The sequence below is a fragment of the Anomaloglossus baeobatrachus genome, chromosome 1 (genome assembly GCF_048569485.1).
Source record: "Anomaloglossus baeobatrachus isolate aAnoBae1 chromosome 1, aAnoBae1.hap1, whole genome shotgun sequence".
NCBI classification, from domain to species: Eukaryota; Metazoa; Chordata; class Amphibia; order Anura; family Aromobatidae; genus Anomaloglossus; species Anomaloglossus baeobatrachus.
The window spans coordinates 24,905,524-24,924,815 of NC_134353.1; the positions used below are offsets into that span (position 1 = coordinate 24,905,524).

General features: G+C 54.1%; 1 protein-coding gene across 4 annotated transcripts; it reads left to right on the plus strand.

Moving 5' to 3' along the window:
* Positions 1-638: 638 nt before the first annotated feature.
* On the plus strand, positions 639-18,466 carry NAGK (N-acetylglucosamine kinase). Of its 4 annotated transcripts, XR_012737935.1 has the most exons (11): positions 10,080-10,099; positions 10,447-10,531; positions 11,859-11,957; positions 13,371-13,512; positions 14,210-14,320; positions 14,405-14,517; positions 14,709-14,796; positions 15,189-15,286; positions 15,601-15,679; positions 17,622-17,863; positions 17,959-18,466. XR_012737935.1 is itself a non-coding variant. In XM_075332524.1 (10 exons), the coding sequence occupies exons 1-10, from the start codon at positions 695-697 to the stop codon at positions 17,807-17,809; spliced, it is 1,032 nt and encodes a 343-aa protein (XP_075188639.1). In that variant the 5' UTR covers positions 639-694; the 3' UTR covers positions 17,810-18,466. The 4 variants fall into 4 exon arrangements, 3 of the variants coding, with proteins under 3 accessions (XP_075188639.1, XP_075188648.1, XP_075188634.1); XM_075332524.1 differs by lacking the exon at positions 10,080-10,099 and adding an exon at positions 639-723 and having other exon boundaries at positions 17,622-18,466; XM_075332533.1 differs by lacking the exon at positions 10,080-10,099 and adding an exon at positions 3,022-3,065 and having other exon boundaries at positions 17,622-18,466.
* Positions 18,467-19,292: the final 826 nt, after the last annotated feature.

Below are 19,292 nucleotides of genomic sequence, written 5' to 3' on the forward strand. Positions count from 1 at the left end.
CAGTGAGGGCAGAGCTGGAGCAGTTGTGGGCAGGCAGTGAGGGCAGGACTCGAGCTGTGGGCACTGGCAGGCAGTGAGGGGGGGGGGCTGGAGCTGTGGGCAGGCAGTGAGGGGGGGATGGAGCTGTGGGCAGGCAGTGAGGGGAGGGCTGGAGCTGTGGGCAGGCAGTGAGGGGGGGATGGAGCTGTGGGCAGGCAGTGAGGGGAGGGCTGGAGCTGTGGGCAGGCAGTGAGGGGGGGGGGGCTGGAGCTGTGGGCAGGCAGTGAGGGGGGGGCTGGAGCTGTGGGCAGGCAGTGAGGGGGGGGCTGGAGCTGTGGGCAGGCAGTGAGGGGGGGATGGAGCTGTGGGCAGGCAGTGAGGGGAGGGCTGGAGCTGTGGGCAGGCAGTGAGGGGGGGGGGGGCTGGAGCTGTGGGCAGGCAGTGAGGGGGGGGCTGGAGCTGTGGGCAGGCAGTGAGGGCAGCCTCTGTGTAGGGTGAGTCTAGAATGTATGGGCTCCTTTCAGGTTATGATAAACACCTTCATGACCACGTTTCTTACGTTTGGAAAACATTAGGCTGCATTGTGAGCACGCCTCCTATCACGTGACAAATGACATCATACCTGGAAGGAGCCCGTACATTGTAGCCTCTTCCCTCTGTCATTTCCTGCTCGCTGTCAGCTGATCCGGCCACATGAGCTGAGGCTGCAGACACCATGGCTGCTGTGTATGGAGGAGTGGAGGGGTGAGGCTGCAGACACCGTGGCTGCTGTGTATGGAGGAGTGGAGGGGTGAGGCTGCAGACACCGTGGCTGCTGTGTATGGAGGAGTGGAGGGGTGAGGCTGCAGACACCGTGGCTGCTGTGTATGGAGGAGTGGAGGGGTGAGGCTGCAGACACCGTGGCTGCTGTGTATGGAGGAGTGGAGGGGTGAGGCTGCAGACACCGTGGCTGCTGTGTATGGAGGAGTGGAGGGGTGAGGCTGCAGACACCGTGGCTGCTGTGTATGGAGGAGTGGAGGGGTGAGGCTGCAGACACCGTGGCTGCTGTGTATGGAGGGGTGAGGCTGCAGACACCGTGGCTGCTGTGTATGGAGGAGTGGAGGGGTGAGGTTGCAGACACCGTGGCTGCTGTGTATGGAGGAGTGGAGGGGTGAGGCTGCAGACACCGTGGCTGCTGTGTATGGAGGAGTGGAGGGGTGAGGCTGCAGACACCGTGGCTGCTGTGTATGGAGGGGTGGAGGGGTGAGGCTGCAGACACCGTGGCTGCTGTGTATGGAGGAGTGGAGGGGTGAGGCTGCAGACACCGTGGCTGCTGTGTATGGAGGAGTGGAGGGGTGAGGTTGCAGACACCGTGGCTGCTGTGTATGGAGGAGTGGAGGGGTGAGGCTGCAGACACCGTGGCTGCTGTGTATGGAGGAGTGGAGGGGTGAGGCTGCAGACACCGTGGCTGCTGTGTATGGAGGAGTGGAGGGGTGAGGCTGCAGACACCGTGGCTGCTGTGTATGGAGGAGTGGAGGGGTGAGGCTGCAGACACCGTGGCTGCTGTGTATGGAGGAGTGGAGGGGTGAGGCTGCAGACACCGTGGCTGCTGTGTATGGAGGAGTGGAGGGGTGAGGTTGCAGACACCGTGGCTGCTGTGTATGGAGGAGTGGAGGGGTGAGGCTGCAGACACCGTGGCTGCTGTGTATGGAGGAGTGGAGGGGTGAGGCTGCAGACACCGTGGCTGCTGTGTATGGAGGGGTGAGGCTGCAGACACCATGGCTGCTGTGTATGGAGGAGTGGAGGGGTGAGGCTGCAGACACCGTGGCTGCTGTGTATGGAGGAGTGAGGCTGCAGACACCGTGGCTGCTGTGTATGGAGGAGTGGAGGGGTGAGGCTGCAGACACCGTGGCTGCTGTGTATGGAGGAGTGGAGGGGTGAGGCTGCAGACACCATGGCTGCTGTGTATGGAGGAGTGGAGGGGTGAGGCTGCAGACACCATGGCTGCTGTGTATGGAGGGGTGAGGCAGCAGACACCGTGGCTGCTGTGTATGGAGGAGTGGAGGGGTGAGGCAGCAGACACCGTGGCTGCTGTGTATGGAGGAGTGGAGGGGTGAGGCTGCAGACACCATGGCTGCTGTGTATGGAGGGGTGAGGCAGCAGACACCGTGGCTGCTGTGTATGGAGGGGTGAGGCTGCAGACACCATGGCTGCTGTGTATGGAGGAGTGGAGGGGTGAGGCTGCAGACACCGTGGCTGCTGTGTATGGAGGAGTGGAGGGGTGAGGCTGCAGACACCGTGGCTGCTGTGTGTGGAGGGGTGAGGCTGCAGACACCGTGGCTGCTGTGTATGGAGGAGTGGAGGGGTGAGGCTGCAGACACCGTGGCTGCTGTGTATGGAGGAGTGGAGGGGTGAGGCTGCAGACACCGTGGCTGCTGTGTATGGAGGAGTGGAGGGGTGAGGTTGCAGACACCGTGGCTGCTGTGTATGGAGGAGTGGAGGGGTGAGGCTGCAGACACCGTGGCTGCTGTGTATGGAGGGGTGGAGGGGTGAGGCTGCAGACACCGTGGCTGCTGTGTATGGAGGGGTGAGGCTGCAGACACCATGGCTGCTGTGTATGGAGGAGTGGAGGGGTGAGGCTGCAGACACCATGGCTGCTGTGTATGGAGGGGTGAGGCAGCAGACACCGTGGCAGCTGTGTATGGAGGAGTGGAGGGGTGAGGCAGCAGACACCGTGGCTGCTGTGTATGGAGGAGTGGAGGGGTGAGGCTGCAGACACCATGGCTGCTGTGTATGGAGGGGTGAGGCTGCAGACACCATGGCTGCTGTGTATGGAGGGGTGAGGCAGCAGACACCGTGGCTGCTGTGTATGGAGGGGTGAGGCAGCAGACACCGTGGCTGCTGTGTATGGAGGAGTGGAGGGGTGAGGCTGCAGACACCATGGCTGCTGTGTATGGAGGAGTGGAGGGGTGAGGCTGCAGACACCGTGGCTGCTGTGTATGGAGGAGTGGAGGGGTGAGGCTGCAGACACCGTGGCTGCTGTGTATGGAGGAGTGGAGGGGTGAGGCTGCAGACACCATGGCTGCTGTGTATGGAGGAGTGGAGGGGTGAGGCTGCAGACACCGTGGCTGCTGTGTGTGGAGGGGTGAGGCTGCAGACACCGTGGCTGCTGTGTGTGGAGGGGTGAGGCTGCAGACACCGTGGCTGCTGTGTGTGGAGGGGTGAGGCTGCAGACACCGTGGCTGCTGTGTGTGGAGGGGTGAGGCTGCAGACACCGTGGCTGCTGTGTGTGGAGGGGTGAGGCTGCAGACACCGTGGCTGCTGTGTGTGGAGGGGTGAGGCTGCAGACACCGTGGCTGCTGTGTGTGGAGGGGTGAGGCTGCAGACACCGTGGCTGCTGTGTGTGGAGGGGTGAGGCTGCAGACACCGTGGCTGCTGTGTGTGGAGGGGTGAGGCTGCAGACACCGTGGCTGCTGTGTGTGGAGGGGTGAGGCTGCAGACACCGTGGCTGCTGTGTGTGGAGGGGTGAGGCTGCAGACACCGTGGCTGCTGTGTGTGGAGGGGTGAGGCTGCAGACACCGTGGCTGCTGTGTGTGGAGGGGTGAGGCTGCAGACACCGTGGCTGCTGTGTGTGGAGGGGTGAGGCTGCAGACACCGTGGCTGCTGTGTGTGGAGGGGTGAGGCTGCAGACACCGTGGCTGCTGTGTGTGGAGGGGTGAGGCTGCAGACACCGTGGCTGCTGTGTGTGGAGGGGTGAGGCTGCAGACACCGTGGCTGCTGTGTGTGGAGGGGTGAGGCTGCAGACACCGTGGCTGCTGTGTGTGGAGGGGTGAGGCTGCAGACACCGTGGCTGCTGTGTGTGGAGGGGTGAGGCTGCAGACACCGTGGCTGCTGTGTGTGGAGGGGTGAGGCTGCAGACACCGTGGCTGCTGTGTGTGGAGGGGTGAGGCTGCAGACACCGTGGCTGCTGTGTGTGGAGGGGTGAGGCTGCAGACACCGTGGCTGCTGTGTGTGGAGGGGTGAGGCTGCAGACACCGTGGCTGCTGTGTGTGGAGGGGTGAGGCTGCAGACACCGTGGCTGCTGTGTGTGGAGGGGTGAGGCTGCAGACACCGTGGCTGCTGTGTGTGGAGGGGTGAGGCTGCAGACACCGTGGCTGCTGTGTGTGGAGGGGTGAGGCTGCAGACACCGTGGCTGCTGTGTGTGGAGGGGTGAGGCTGCAGACACCGTGGCTGCTGTGTGTGGAGGGGTGAGGCTGCAGACACCGTGGCTGCTGTGTGTGGAGGGGTGAGGCTGCAGACACCGTGGCTGCTGTGTGTGGAGGGGTGAGGCTGCAGACACCGTGGCTGCTGTGTGTGGAGGGGTGAGGCTGCAGACACCGTGGCTGCTGTGTGTGGAGGGGTGAGGCTGCAGACACCGTGGCTGCTGTGTGTGGAGGGGTGAGGCTGCAGACACCGTGGCTGCTGTGTGTGGAGGGGTGAGGCTGCAGACACCGTGGCTGCTGTGTGTGGAGGGGTGAGGCTGCAGACACCGTGGCTGCTGTGTGTGGAGGGGTGAGGCTGCAGACACCGTGGCTGCTGTGTGTGGAGGGGTGAGGCTGCAGACACCGTGGCTGCTGTGTGTGGAGGGGTGAGGCTGCAGACACCGTGGCTGCTGTGTGTGGAGGGGTGAGGCTGCAGACACCGTGGCTGCTGTGTGTGGAGGGGTGAGGCTGCAGACACCGTGGCTGCTGTGTGTGGAGGGGTGAGGCTGCAGACACCGTGGCTGCTGTGTGTGGAGGGGTGAGGCTGCAGACACCGTGGCTGCTGTGTGTGGAGGGGTGAGGCTGCAGACACCGTGGCTGCTGTGTGTGGAGGGGTGAGGCTGCAGACACCGTGGCTGCTGTGTGTGGAGGGGTGAGGCTGCAGACACCGTGGCTGCTGTGTGTGGAGGGGTGAGGCTGCAGACACCGTGGCTGCTGTGTGTGGAGGGGTGAGGCTGCAGACACCGTGGCTGCTGTGTGTGGAGGGGTGAGGCTGCAGACACCGTGGCTGCTGTGTGTGGAGGGGTGAGGCTGCAGACACCGTGGCTGCTGTGTGTGGAGGGGTGAGGCTGCAGACACCGTGGCTGCTGTGTGTGGAGGGGTGAGGCTGCAGACACCGTGGCTGCTGTGTATGGAGGAGTGGAGGGGTGAGGCTGCAGACACCGTGGCTGCTGTGTATGGAGGAGTGGAGGGGTGAGGCTGCAGACACCGTGGCTGCTGTGTATGGAGGAGTGGAGGGGTGAGGCTGCAGACACCGTGGCTGCTGTGTATGGTGGAGGGGTGAGGCTGCAGACACCGTGGCTGCTGTGTATGGAGGAGTGGAGGGGTGAGGCTGCAGACACCGTGGCTGCTGTGTATGGTGGAGGGGTGAGGCTGCAGACACCGTGGCTGCTGTGTATGGAGGAGTGGAGGGGTGAGGCTGCAGACACCGTGGCTGCTGTGTATGGAGGAGTGGAGGGGTGAGGCTGCAGACACCGTGGCTGCTGTGTATGGTGGAGGGGGTGAGGCTGCAGACACCGTGGCTGCTGTGTATGGAGGAGTGGAGGGGTGAGGCTGCAGACACCGTGGCTGCTGTGTATGGTGGAGGGGTGAGGCTGCAGACACCGTGGCTGCTGTGTATGGAGGAGTGGAGGGGTGAGGCTGCAGACACCGTGGCTGCTGTGTATGGAGGAGTGGAGGGGTGAGGCTGCAGACACCGTGGCTGCTGTGTATGGAGGAGTGGAGGGGTGAGGCTGCAGACACCGTGGCTGCTGTGTATGGAGGAGTGGAGGGGTGAGGCTGCAGACACCGTGGCTGCTGTGTATGGAGGAGTGGAGGGGTGAGGCTGCAGACACCGTGGCTGCTGTGTATGGAGGAGTGGAGGGGTGAGGCTGCAGACACCGTGGCTGCTGTGTATGGAGGAGTGGAGGGGTGAGGCTGCAGACACCGTGGCTGCTGTGTATGGAGGAGGGGTGAGGCTGCAGACACCGTGGCTGCTGTGTATGGAGGAGTGGAGGGGTGAGGCTGCAGACACCGTGGCTGCTGTGTATGGAGGAGTGGAGGGGTGAGGCTGCAGACACCGTGGCTGCTGTGTATGGAGGAGTGGAGGGGTGAGGCTGCAGACACCGTGGCTGCTGTGTATGGAGGAGTGGAGGGGTGAGGCTGCAGACACCGTGGCTGCTGTGTATGGAGGAGTGGAGGGGTGAGGCTGCAGACACCGTGGCTGCTGTGTATGGAGGAGTGGAGGGGTGAGGCTGCAGACACCGTGGCTGCTGTGTATGGAGGAGTGGAGGGGTGAGGCTGCAGACACCGTGGCTGCTGTGTATGGAGGAGTGGAGGGGTGAGGCTGCAGACACCGTGGCTGCTGTGTATGGAGGAGTGGAGGGGTGAGGCTGCAGACACCGTGGCTGCTGTGTATGGAGGAGTGGAGGGGTGAGGCTGCAGACACCGTGGCTGCTGTGTATGGAGGAGTGGAGGGGTGAGGCTGCAGACACCGTGGCTGCTGTGTATGGAGGAGTGGAGGGGTGAGGCTGCAGACACCGTGGCTGCTGTGTATGGAGGAGTGGAGGGGTGAGGCTGCAGACACCGTGGCTGCTGTGTGTGGAGGAGTGGAGGGGTGAGGCTGTGCACATTTCTCTTTTATCACCTTGTGTTTTTGTGCATTGTGTAGACAGACCCGTGTAGCTCCCTCAGTTCTGCTACATGTGTAGTGTTGGAGGATGAAGCATGGGGGGTGGTCGGGGCACTGATGATGAAGCGTGGAGGGCGGTCGGGGCACTGATGATGAAGCGGGGGTGGTCGGGGCACTGATGATGAAGCGGGGGCGGTCGGGGCACTGATGATGAAGCGTGGGGGGCGGTCGGGGCACTAATGATGAAGCGGGGGCGGTCGGGGCACTGGTGATGAAGCATGGGGGGGTGGTCGGGGCACTGGTGATGAAGCATGGGGGGGGTGGTCGGGGCACTGGTGATGAAGCATGGGGGGGGTGGTCGGGGCACTGGTGATGAAGCATTGGGGGGGGTGGTCGGGGCACTGGTGATGAAGCATGGGGGGGGGGTGGTCGGGGCACTGGTGATGAAGCATGGGGGGGGGTGGTCGGGGCACTGGTGATGAAGCATGGGGGGGGGTGGTCGGGGCACTGGTGATGAAGCATGGGGGGGGTGGTCGGGGCACTGGTGATGAAGCATGGGGGGGGTGGTCGGGGCACTGGTGATGAAGCATGGGGGGGGTGGTCGGGGCACTGGTGATGAAGCATGGGGGGGGTGGTCGGGGCACTGGTGATGAAGCATGGGGGGGTGGTCGGGGCACTGGTGATGAAGCATGGGGGGGTGGTCGGGGCACTGGTGATGAAGCATGGGGGGGTGGTCGGGGCACTGGTGATGAAGCATGGGGGGGGTGGTCGGGGCACTGGTGATGAAGCATGGGGGGGGTGGTCGGGGCACTGGTGATGAAGCATGGGGGGGTGGTCGGGGCACTGGTGATGAAGCATGGGGGGGGTGGTCGGAGCACTGCTGAGCTGCTCTGTGCTGCCACAGCTGTGGTCACAGCACCACATATAGATGAGACACCGCATGCGCCTCACAGGAGAGCAGCACTGGGGGTAACACTGGCTGTTTATAGGGGAAATGTGTCCTGTAGAAAGTAATGTCTCCTGTGCAGAATCCCTGGGGCAGGATGTACGGCCACATACAGTGTACACCGCGTCACATCTGATGTACACCCCATATACACCGCATCGAAACCAGCTGAACGCAAAAGCATAAAATTAATCAAATGCATAAAACAAAGGGAAAACGGAAAACAAGCTAAAAGCAAAGAACATTTGATCCTCGGAGTGTTTTCACCGTCAGCATAGAGCCACAACTAGAGCAAAAAGATTCTCCGAACCCTCTGGTCATCAGCGCAGAACCTCATCCTGCCCGCGGCATCCAGCACCTCCTGACAACAGCTGTCCGTGAGGTCATTATATGGTGTCCCTGCACTACCATGCTCGGGTGCTCAGTACTGGTAACTAGTGATGAGCAGGCACTACCATGCTCGGGTGCTCAGTACTCGTAACTAGTGATGAGCGGGCACTACCATGCTCGGGTGCTCAGTACTGGTAACTAGTGATGAGCGGGCACTACCATGCTCGGGTGCTCAGTACTGGTAACTAGTGATGAGCGGGCACTACCATGCTCAGGTGCTCAGTACTGGTAACTAGTGATGAGCGAGCACTACCATGCTCGGGTGCTCAGTACTCGTAACTAGTGATGAGCGGGCACTACCATGCTCGGGTGCTCAGTACTGGTAACTAGTGATGAGCGGGCACCACCATGCTCAGGTGCTCAGTACTGGTAACTAGTGATGAGCGAGCACTACCATGCTCGGGTGCTCAGTACTGGTAACTAGTGATGAGGGGGCACTACCATGCTCGGGTGCTCAGTACTGGTTACTAGTGATGAGCGGGCACTACCATGCTCGGGTGCTCAGTACTGGTTACTAGTGATGAGCGGGCACTACCATGCTCAGGTGCTTAGTACTCGTAACTAGTGATGAGCGGGCACTACCATGCTCGGGTGCTCAGTACTGGTAACTAGTGATGAGCGGGCACTACCATGCTCAGGTACTCAGTACTGGTAACTAGTGATGAGGGGGCACTACCATGCTCGGGTGCTCAGTACTCGTAACTAGTGATGAGTGGGCACTACCATGCTCGGGTGCTCAGTACTGGTAACTAGTGATGAGCGGGCACTACCATGCTCGGGTGCTTAGTACTGGTAACTAGTGATGAGCGGGCACTACCATGCTCGGGTGCTCAGTACTGGTAACTAGTGATGAGCGGGCACTACCATGCTCGGGTGCTCAGTACTCGTAACTAGTGATGAGTGGGCACTACCATGCTCGGGTGCTCAGTACTGGTAACTAGTGATGAGCGGGCACTACCATGCTCGGGTGCTTAGTACTGGTAACTAGTGATGAGCGGGCACTACCATGCTCGGGTGCTCAGTACTCGTAACTAGTGATGAGTGGGCACTACCATGCTCGGGTGCTCAGTACTGGTAACTAGTGATGAGCGGGCACTACCATGCTCGGGTGCTCAGTACTGGTAACTAGTGATGAGCGGGCACTACCATGCTCAGGTGCTCAGTACTGGTAACTAGTGATGAGCGGGCACTACCATGCTCAGGTGCTCAGTACTGGTAACTAGTGATGAGCGGGCACTACCATGCTCGGGTGCTCAGTACTGGTAACTAGTGATGAGTGGGCACTACCATGCTCGGGTGCTCAGTACTCGTAACTAGTGATGAGTGGGCACTACCATGCTCGGGTGCTCAGTACTGGTAACTAGTGATGAGCGGGCACTACCATGCTCGGGTGCTTAGTACTGGTAACTAGTGATGAGCGGGCACTACCATGCTCGGGTGCTCAGTACTCGTAACTAGTGATGAGCTGGTACTACCATGCTCGGGTGCTCAGTACTGGTAACTAGTGATGAGCGGGCACTACCATGCTCAGGTGCTCAGTACTCGTAACTAGTGATGAGTGGGCACTACCATGCTCGGGTGCTCAGTACTGGTAACTAGTGATGAGCGGGCACTACCATGCTCGGGTGCTCAGTACTGGTAACTAGTGATGAGTGGGCACTACCATGCTCGGGTGCTTAGTACTGGTAACTAGTGATGAGCGGGCACTACCATGCTCGGGTGCTCAGTACTGGTAACTAGTGATGAGCGGGCACTACCATGCTCGGGTGCTCAGTAGTCGTAACTAGTGATGAGCGGGCACTACCATGCTCGGGTGCTCTGTATTCGTAACTAGTGATGAGCGAGCACTACCATGCTCGGGTGCTCAGTAGTCGTAACTAGTGATGAGCGGGCACTACCATGCTCGGGTGCTCGGTGATGTTACAAGTACTGAGCATGGTAGTGCCCGCTCATCACTATTTGCTAACTCTCCAGAAAGAGCAGGCAAATTTCTCCAGCTGATCAGTTAGGAACGTCCCCAAAAAGCCCAATAATTCTGGTTCCTTTTTCACAGAGATGAGGAATGGCCGAGGCTCCAGAAAAGGTTGTGGTCATGGCCAACGTTTCTGGCTGTAGGCTTCAGGAGCCACACGTGAACCGGTGCCTGCAATCAAATGAAATGTGGAAAAGTATAATGTGTGTGTGTATGTATGTATGTATGTATATGTGTATATGTATGTGTGTGTATATATGTGTGTATATATGTATATATATATATATATATAATATATATATATAGTATGTATATGTGTATATATACATACATATGTGTATGTATATGTGTATGCATATATATATGTATGTATGTAGGTATATGTGTGTGTGTGTGTGTATATATATATATGTATGTATGTATGTATGTATGTGTATGTATATGTATGTGTCTCCGGTGAGTGAGGTCATGGGTGGCTCGTGGGAACTGAATGTATTTATCATGTAAGTATTGCCCCCCTAATAATGCGCACACATTGTGCCCTCTCCAGGGGGGGAACGCACTCCAGAGCCGTCCTGATATCAGAAGATGGACGGATCTTGTGTGAGACGGAAGGACCCTGCACCAACCACTGGGTAAGAAACGGGGCAAGGCGGGCTATTATTGGGTTATAGGGGTTGTGCAGGACACTGATTTTATACTGATGACTTCTATCCGATGTGTGGGGGTCCAACATTTGTCCCCTTGACCAATCTGCTGATTTCCGCAGCTGGAGGATCACCATGTACAGACCCGGTACACCAAACCTTCATACACCACGTAGTGGCTATCTTTAAGGACGGCAGCTGTATCACACAGGCGGCACCTTCTTAAACCTTGTCAGTACCAGGCAGCTTTTGACTTTGTTTCGTGCTTTCGTTTGTTCGTTCCTGTTCGTTTCCAAACGCCTTAACTTTTTGTCCATTCTAAAAAGTGATTCAATTAGTCTTGTCTTCCCAAAAATGGTATCAATAAAAATATCAGAACGGCTCAGAAAACACAAGCAGTCACACACGGCTCCATCGACAACAAAAAAACCAAACTGGTGTCAAAGCGGTGCCAAAAATGTGCCGGAAAAAACCCCCAACAGTTTGGTATTGTGTTAATTGTACTCACCCGGGAAATCGCATATCCAGGTCATTTTTGGCGCACAATGCCATCAACCCTAAATGTTTATTTTTATTTCCCATCTTTGTGCGGAAAAATTAAAAAGTTATAGCTCTTGGGGAGAAATGTTGACCAGCCGTGGTTATGGCTAGACGTCCACATTAACAATGGCCGTACATGTCGGGATGCGCTCAGTGATTTTTGTGTCTCCTCCATGATGTAAACTGTTTCTCTCCAGTTTTGTCCCGTAAATAGGATTGGGCATGAAAGGGTGGGGGTCACACTGCGTTTTTTGAGGATTTTTCATTTCAATAGAAACTGAGCTGAAACTCTCCTCTCCAAACCCTCTTCAAAAACTTGGAAGTTTCCACTGCAAAAACTCAGCAAAACTACTCCTCCTTAGGCCGGAGTCACACTTGCGAGAGAGTTGCGCGAGTCTTGCAGCGCATCACCCGTCATGGCCGCACACTCTCCGGACAGGAGTGTCTCAGCTGCATAGAAATACATTCAGCCGATCCGCTCCTGTCAGGAGAGTGCGTGGCCATGCCGGGTGACGTGATACGAGACTCTCGCGAGTCTCTCGCAAGTGTGACTCCGGCCTTAGAAAATCTATCTGTGGATTTGGCCAAGTTCCGTGTAACATTTACGGTAACAGTGGAGACAAAAAAAGTAGTCTCCAGTTTTATTTATTTTAAAAGTTGAGAAAAGTAATGATTTTAGAAGTCAGAGCGCCTTAGTGGATAATATCTGCACAGCGCGGGAGTCGCGCGCTCATTGTGCCGGGTCCTCGATGTGACTTTCACTTTTATCTTCCAGTTGGTCGGCACGGACAAATGTTTGGAGGTGATCAATGCTATGGTGACGGAGGTTAAACAGAAAGCGGGGCTGGACCCTCATGTTCCCATCAAAAGCTTGGTAAGACTGGAGGGGTGAAAGTCGTGAACCGTCCTTGTCAACTGTCTCAACACAGAAACCAGCCAGATATCCCTCCGGGAAGGACCCAGCCAAGGAGTGGCTCTTTTTAGGAGACCACCATAACCACCATATTAAGTGGCCCTTTTAGTCAATATTCAACTTTTTGCCAAGTTTAAAGATATGAGAAGGGAAATACCAAGGCCAGGTATCCATCCACAGACAGCTCTTTCGGGGTATTGCCCCTCATCAGTGTGGAGTAGGATTCTGGCCAGGTGGGAGCAATGTCTAGTAGACCAACAAGACAAAACAATCACTGATCTCGGGGAGACCAGCCAGAGAAAACACTGCCGGCAGCCAACGAGGGCGCTCAAGCTTGAGCGCCCTCGCTGGCTGCCGGCAGTGTTTTCTCTGGCTGGTCTCCCCGAGATCAGTGATTGTTTTGTCTCATCCTAGTGATCATATGAACATCAGGAACAGACACCGCTCAGCTCAGCAGTCCCGGCAGGAGGTGTAATATTCTCGGGGGCTACTACCCCAACTAGAGACAGCGGGAAAAGCCAAACCTCATTTTCTACTTTTTACAGAAAGGACAATTAAAACCAAAATAAATCCCGTATATAAAAATCATATTTCCCAACATGGTATTATTACCACCTATGTCAGGTCCCAAAGTTGGCTGAGGGGTTGAGCCCGCACCATTGCCACCACCGGCCGGAGCTCGCTCTGATCCCAGCAGATTAACTATTTAAATTACCCCATTGAAATGCATGCACTCTCAGGCTACCGATGGGCCATCACGGCAAGTGTGATCCCACTGAAGGCTCCAGTCACTGCCATCTTAGTTGTCCTGTGAAGCCCAGCCTGTGGCTCAGCTTCACAACAGAACATCACTTCGTCAATACATCAAATTGCAATAAAATTGCAGGTATTGGAACAACCGATTACAGGTTCATGTCCACTAAGAGGACTAAAAGATAAAGTAAAAAATGTGAAAGAAAAAATGAAACTCCCACCTTCCTGCTTGGACATCTGGAGACTGTGAACTGTCACCTGAGTTTACAGCCTTTAGGTGTACCAACACCTGTGAAATCCAAGAAACTTAAAGGCACCTTTTTAGTGTTTCTTGGCCTCACAGCAGCCAGGAGATCCGGTAACTGTGACTTCCAGTAACCTTTTAGGTTACTAGAGCTGATAGTCACCTGGTCTTGGGGCAGCTGTCAACCCGGTAACTTTAAGGGAGCCTCTAATTTTCCTGGAGTTTCCAGCTGCTGGGACATCTGGAGGCTGTGAACTGGAGTTCCTACACTACAGTGAATTGGGATGTTTTATTTTTCAGTCTCAACCCCCCCCCCCCCCCCCCTTGCTGGATTGGTATCTGGCCGTGTGATAGCGGCACTATTTTTGTGATTTCAGGGCATGTCGTTGAGCGGTGGAGACCTGAAAGAAGCCACCAATAAACTGATGGAGGAGATGAGCAGGCGCTTCCCGCAGCTCAGTGAGAACTATCTGATCTGCAATGACGCCATCGGGGCCATGGCCACAGCTACAAAGCTGGGTACGCTCCCAAAACTCACCAAACTGGTAAAAATGATGACCGGATTGAGACAAGAAAAACTTCTAGGACAGGAGAAATCAGCTGTAGGCATAGATAGGACTGATCCACCAGACGAAAAATCTGTCCCCCCAAAAACCCTCTGGTTCCAACTAAATAGTTGCCAAAAGTGGGGCCTGCAGACTCTTAATTTCCCTCCATTGCAAACCCAGGTTGTCTCGCTGCAGGACAGTAGAAAAGGTTGGAGAAGCCAGAAGGCTCCTGCAACACCCAGGAGATTGGCTATTTCTTTCTCCCGTGAGCCCTGGAGGACTCTACTGTTCTCAGGAGGCTTCCGAACATTAGGTGGAGTTGGAAAGCCAAGATCATTCACGTAAGGGACGTAGCAAAAATACATTGGAAATATTAGTGATGACTGTGAAGTTCTGCCCTTTTCGCCAATTTAATAAAACCCAGTGTGCAGCGTAATGCATATTGGGCCACGATAATCAATGCCCGCTCTGCCAGTCAGTGTTTGGACCTTCTGATTTCAGTATAAGTAGTAGAAGATTAGTGCAGAAGTGCCAAACAAAACAGGATCCAAGGCCGATGCTCATAAATTATCTTCAGGCGTTTGTTACAGCAGACGTCAAGGAAAAGATTGAGAAGTCCCAGGAAAGCTTTGATTCTGGTCTAACGCTCTACTTATTGCTCACTCTAGGGGGCATAGTGCTGATATCGGGGACCGGATCTAACTGCAAACTGGTGAACCCAGATGGTTCTGTGAGCGGCTGTGGAGGCTGGGGACATCTGATGGGTGACGAGGGATCAGGTAAGAAATATGGAGCAGAGCCTGTGTAGGAATCGTGGACGCCCCGTGAACATTGTGTCCTGTCCTGTTCATATCACTCTGCAGCATACTGGATCGCTCACCGGGCCATGAAGACCGTGTTTGACACCATCGACAACCTGGTGGATCCAGAGTATGACATCAGCTATGTGCAGGAGGCCATGTTCAGCTACTTCCAGGTAATATTTGTGGCACGAGGATACTAGAGAGCGTAAAATCCACCTTTGTATCATGGTCATCACTAGGATTCAGCCTCTCTATAATTGTGTGTAGATTAATGGGAAAGATGAAGATGACTACATGGATTGTACCACTGCAGAGTCTGTCTGTCATTAGTATTATTACTTGTGACTGATCTTGGTGATTGCAGGTCTCTGAGCGGCTGGGAATCCTCACTCATCTGTACCGGACATTCGAGAAGTCCAGGATAGCCGGATTCTGCCTCAAGTTGGCAGAAGGTAAAACAAGAACGACGCTTCTGCAAAGTCAATATTCACCAGGAGCGGGGCCGCCTCTGTCACGGGTGGCCCGGAGCGGGGCCGCCTCTGTCACGGGTGGCCCGGAGCGGGGCCGCCTCTGTCACGGGTGGCCCGGAGCGGGGCCGCCTCTGTCACGGGTGGCCCGGAGCGGGGCCGCCTCTGTCACGGGTGGCCCGGAGCGGGGCCGCCTCTGTCACGGGTGGCCCGGAGCGGGGCCGCCTCTGTCACGGGTGGCCCGGAGCGGGGCCGCCTCTGTCACGGGTGGCCTGGTGTTCACACCAGACGTAGGTGGACACTGCACCTCTCATCTTCTCCAGGATGACCAGATTTCGAGATGTGACATCTTATTTGGGTCCCCCTCTTCATTTCAGGGGCTAACAAGGGAGATCCCTTATGTCGTGCAGTGTTTCGTTCTGCCGGCGCAATCCTCGCTCGTCATGTCGTAGCCGTGATGCCAAAGATTGATGAGGTGGGTACATGACTGATCTTGTTTGCACAGACAGAATGGCAGATGTATTGGGGCCCATTGTACAGCACATTAGTGGGTGCCATATAGCCTCATTATTTGGGCACAATGTGCATGAGGCTGTGGCTTATGTATTTCTAGCTATTTAGATGCGTAGTCTAATTAGTCAATGTGCTCTGTATACCGATCGCCCCATAGTGATAGTCGAGATCAGGGTGGAACGTACTGCAGGTCTCGACCACAAGAACATGGTTCTCTTCAGCCATGGAGTCAGTGAGGCTGTAGTTTGACCCCATGTTTCCACCTTTCTACATTAGGTCTTATTCCGGGGAGAGCTGGGTCTTCCGGTGGTCGCTGAAGGCTCCGTGTGGAACAGCTGGGATCTTCTAAAAGACGGTGATTTTTACTATTACAGTTTTGCAGTATGTTTTGCGTTGTTTCAATGTCCTGACGAATGGCACCTGACCAGAAGTTTGAGAATGGACTGATGTCCTGGCCGGCTGGGATTAGAGGATACGTAGCACCTGGAGAATGAGCCTCTGCGTTGTAGGCAGTACTTAGGATTTGTGGGATTAGGAAACCAAAAGCAACCTCAAAATGTAGACTCTGGTCATACGCAGAACTGTAAAATATAAATGATGCTTTGTCTTTGTAGCCTTTATTATAAACGACTCACAAAAAGTTAGGGAAATTTTGGCTTGAAAGTTACGGAAATGTAAAGTTCACGCTACAGTTTTGTTTTATTAGGACTATAAAGCATTTAGGTAGAACACAATGCAATGCTGATTTCCTCATCTCAAATATTTACTGAACCATGAGCCAACAACAGTGGTGGGTATATGCCCCCCCCCAATCCCCGCCAAACAATTGTCAATGTCACAGTAACTTGTCGTGTGGTCCTGAGAATCAATTCAAGCTGACAACAGTGCCTCCTACTGGTCACAAGAGGAGTTATTGTCTGTGGAGGCCGGTATCCCACTCCTCTTGAAGGGCGACCCTCAAGTCATTGAGGTTGTGGAGTACAAAGTTACGGCCTCTACATGGCGACTCGGTTGATACCATAGGTTTTCTATGGGATTCAGGTCTGGAGAAAGTGCAGGACGCTCCATTTGAGGTCCTCTAGTCTACAGCAGGCATTTCCTAATGATGTGACCTTGATGAGCTGGAGCATTGTCCTCCATGAAGATGACATTATGCCGGTGTTGTTCACGCTGAGGCACAATGACTGGAGTAATGATGTTTTTCCAGTGGTCAGGGCTGTCACCGTACCATTCACACAGTGCAGGGCCGTTCTGTAGTGAATAGATACACTGGCCCACACTGTAACACCACCACCAAAGGCTTGTCTAGTGATGGCAGCGGCTAATGCACAGTGCTTTCCTTTACGTCTCCAACATCGCTGGTGGTCATCATTTCTGGTCAGGGTAAATGGCCTTTCATCAGGGATCAGCACTGAGGCCACTGGTTCCTTGTCCACCGTACATGACACCTGTGCCTGGTGGTGTGGTCAGGTACATAGATGCCTGTGCCTGATGCTGTGGTCAGGGACCTTGAAGGTCGACTAGCACACAGGCCACGTTGATGCAAACTGTGTGGAATGGTCTGACATGACACTTGGGTGCCTCTCACCTCCCTTACATGTGCCTGGAGTTGTGTAGCATTCATTATCCGGTTCCGCAGGGCATTGTTCACAACGAAGTTGTCATTAGTTTGAGATGTGGGCAAAGGTTGTCCACTTCTGTGACTCTTCCAGTCTCTCTATACAACCTGCTGGTGACACTCTGTGACACTCTAAGCTCAGTGGCCTCTTCTCTGCCTTTCTGTGACTCTTCCAGTCTCTTTGTGTCTCTATACAACCTGCTGGTGACACTCTAAGCTCAGTGTCCACTTCCAGCTGAGAACCTCCTGCTTGAAGCCTCACAATGGTGTGGTTCTGCTGATCAATTGTTAGGTGTCGTCTTGGTCTCATGATGTCAAAATGTGAACAGCCTGATGAGGACTATTGTGAATTTTGACATTAAGCTCCATGTAGGAGAACAGTAATTTGTGCAAAAAGTTCTGAAACATTGTACAGTTGATATGAGCATCCAAAAGTTTAGAGAAGGTCAAAGGGCAAAGTAGGATGATCATGTAATTTCACCCCAAATCCAAATGTCCCGAACTTTTTGTGAGTAGCGTATACATATGTAGGTGGTACGTGTGCATCTGCCCATATGGCATCATCAAGTGTGCAGCTTTGGCTGTGACTGGAGTAAGAGAGTATTTGGCCAATTACTGAACGTTATACAATGTTTGTGGCGGTACTAAGGTGAATTATTCATGTTCCCTCCCTGTGTAGGGTTTATCGAGGTCTTGGAGAAAGCTCGGAGCGGCCCCCGCGGACGCCATCTTTCCCGATTCAGTCTCATGAAGCTAAAGCAATCCTCCGCTGTGGGAGGAGCCGGCCTCGGAGCAAAGAACATCGGCATCGATTTACCCATTAACTACCAGGAAAACGTCCACATCTTCTACAGTCACAGCTTCTGATAACTCTTAAGGGGGGTCCTCCATGCTTTACACTGCTGTTAGGGCCATGCACTGGTATATATACATTTTTTATTTTATTTTTTTTTCCTGTTGGCACTGGCAGAGCTAATCCATGCTGCGGGTGACCTCCTTCCTTTTATACTTTGCAGGGGTAGATATGAATATTTTGGGATTGGTGGCCTCGTCTCCGTTTATTACCGGGTCATTATTTAGACGTTTCGATGAAAATATATAGAACTCTTGTTTACGTCCAGAGGCAGAAAATCTGCGCAGATGCACAGCACAAGGTCACAGCGTGTCAGCCGGAAGGCGCGGCCAAGACGCCCTGCTCCATACTGGATGCAACTGTAGCAAACCCCCAGCTGTGACAATACACAATACTTGAATGATTCTACAGACGTAGGAACCGAACCTCAGGATTTGACCAATTTCACTCCAGCCCCCTCCGCCGGTTTCAAGAACTCAAATCACACTTAAAATAAAAAATAAATAAATAAAATAAAATCGTTCTACATACAGGGGTCGGGGAGGGATCAGGTAATTTTTGTATTTTTGCTACTTTTTTTTTTTTTTTCCTACGCGGACTTTTCACTAAACAAATATATTTTCAATGATTTAATTGATTTTTATCAAGGGAAATAAAACTGATAAATGTGATGTGTGCGATGATCTGACTCAAAACTACGTTAGAATTGTCATTAGTCCTAAAAGTAGATAAAGACCAGAATTAAAGAAAAAAAAAAGTTTTTGAATTTTCTATGGTTTAAAATGAGGAATAAAATACAATATCACGTCTGGGAGTGTCAAACGTATGAGCAGGTTTAGGCCTTGTGCACACGCTGCGGTTTTTGATGCTTTTTTTTCTAAAATCTGCATGCTTTTTTTGAAGACAGCCGAGTCTGACATTTCTGAAGGGCTGTGCCAACGTTGCATTTTTTTCCGTGCAGATTTTGATGCAGAAAAAATTTGCAATTGTTGGTGCGTTTTTTTTTTTGTAGCTCTTCCACCAATTGACTTCACCGAAAAAAAAAAGGCCCACAACCGGATTCAGTGTTTTCCCGTCACTCATGACAGCACTACATGATTATGTGTGTGCTGTCATGGGTTCTGGAAAAAACGGCTACCGGTAAGTAACCTTGGTGTTTTTCTACCAGAAGGTGCAGATTTAAGGCAGAACATTTTTGCAGCGTGTGCACATGCCCAAGCTGCATATCTTGACGCGTATTTTCAGAAATCTGCAGCAAAATCTGCATGTCCATTGCGAAGCCAGCAAAGTTTGAGTATTCAGAAGTGCTGTGCTCACGTTGAGTATTTGTCCCTTGCGTATTTGGTGCAGAAAAAAGAAATCTGCACCAAATACGCAAGGGAAAAATATTCAACGTGGGCACAGCACTTCTGAATTCTCATAAACTTTGCTGGCTTCACAATGGATATGCAGATTTCTGAAAATACGCGTCAAAACTAGGGCCTAAGGCTATGTGCA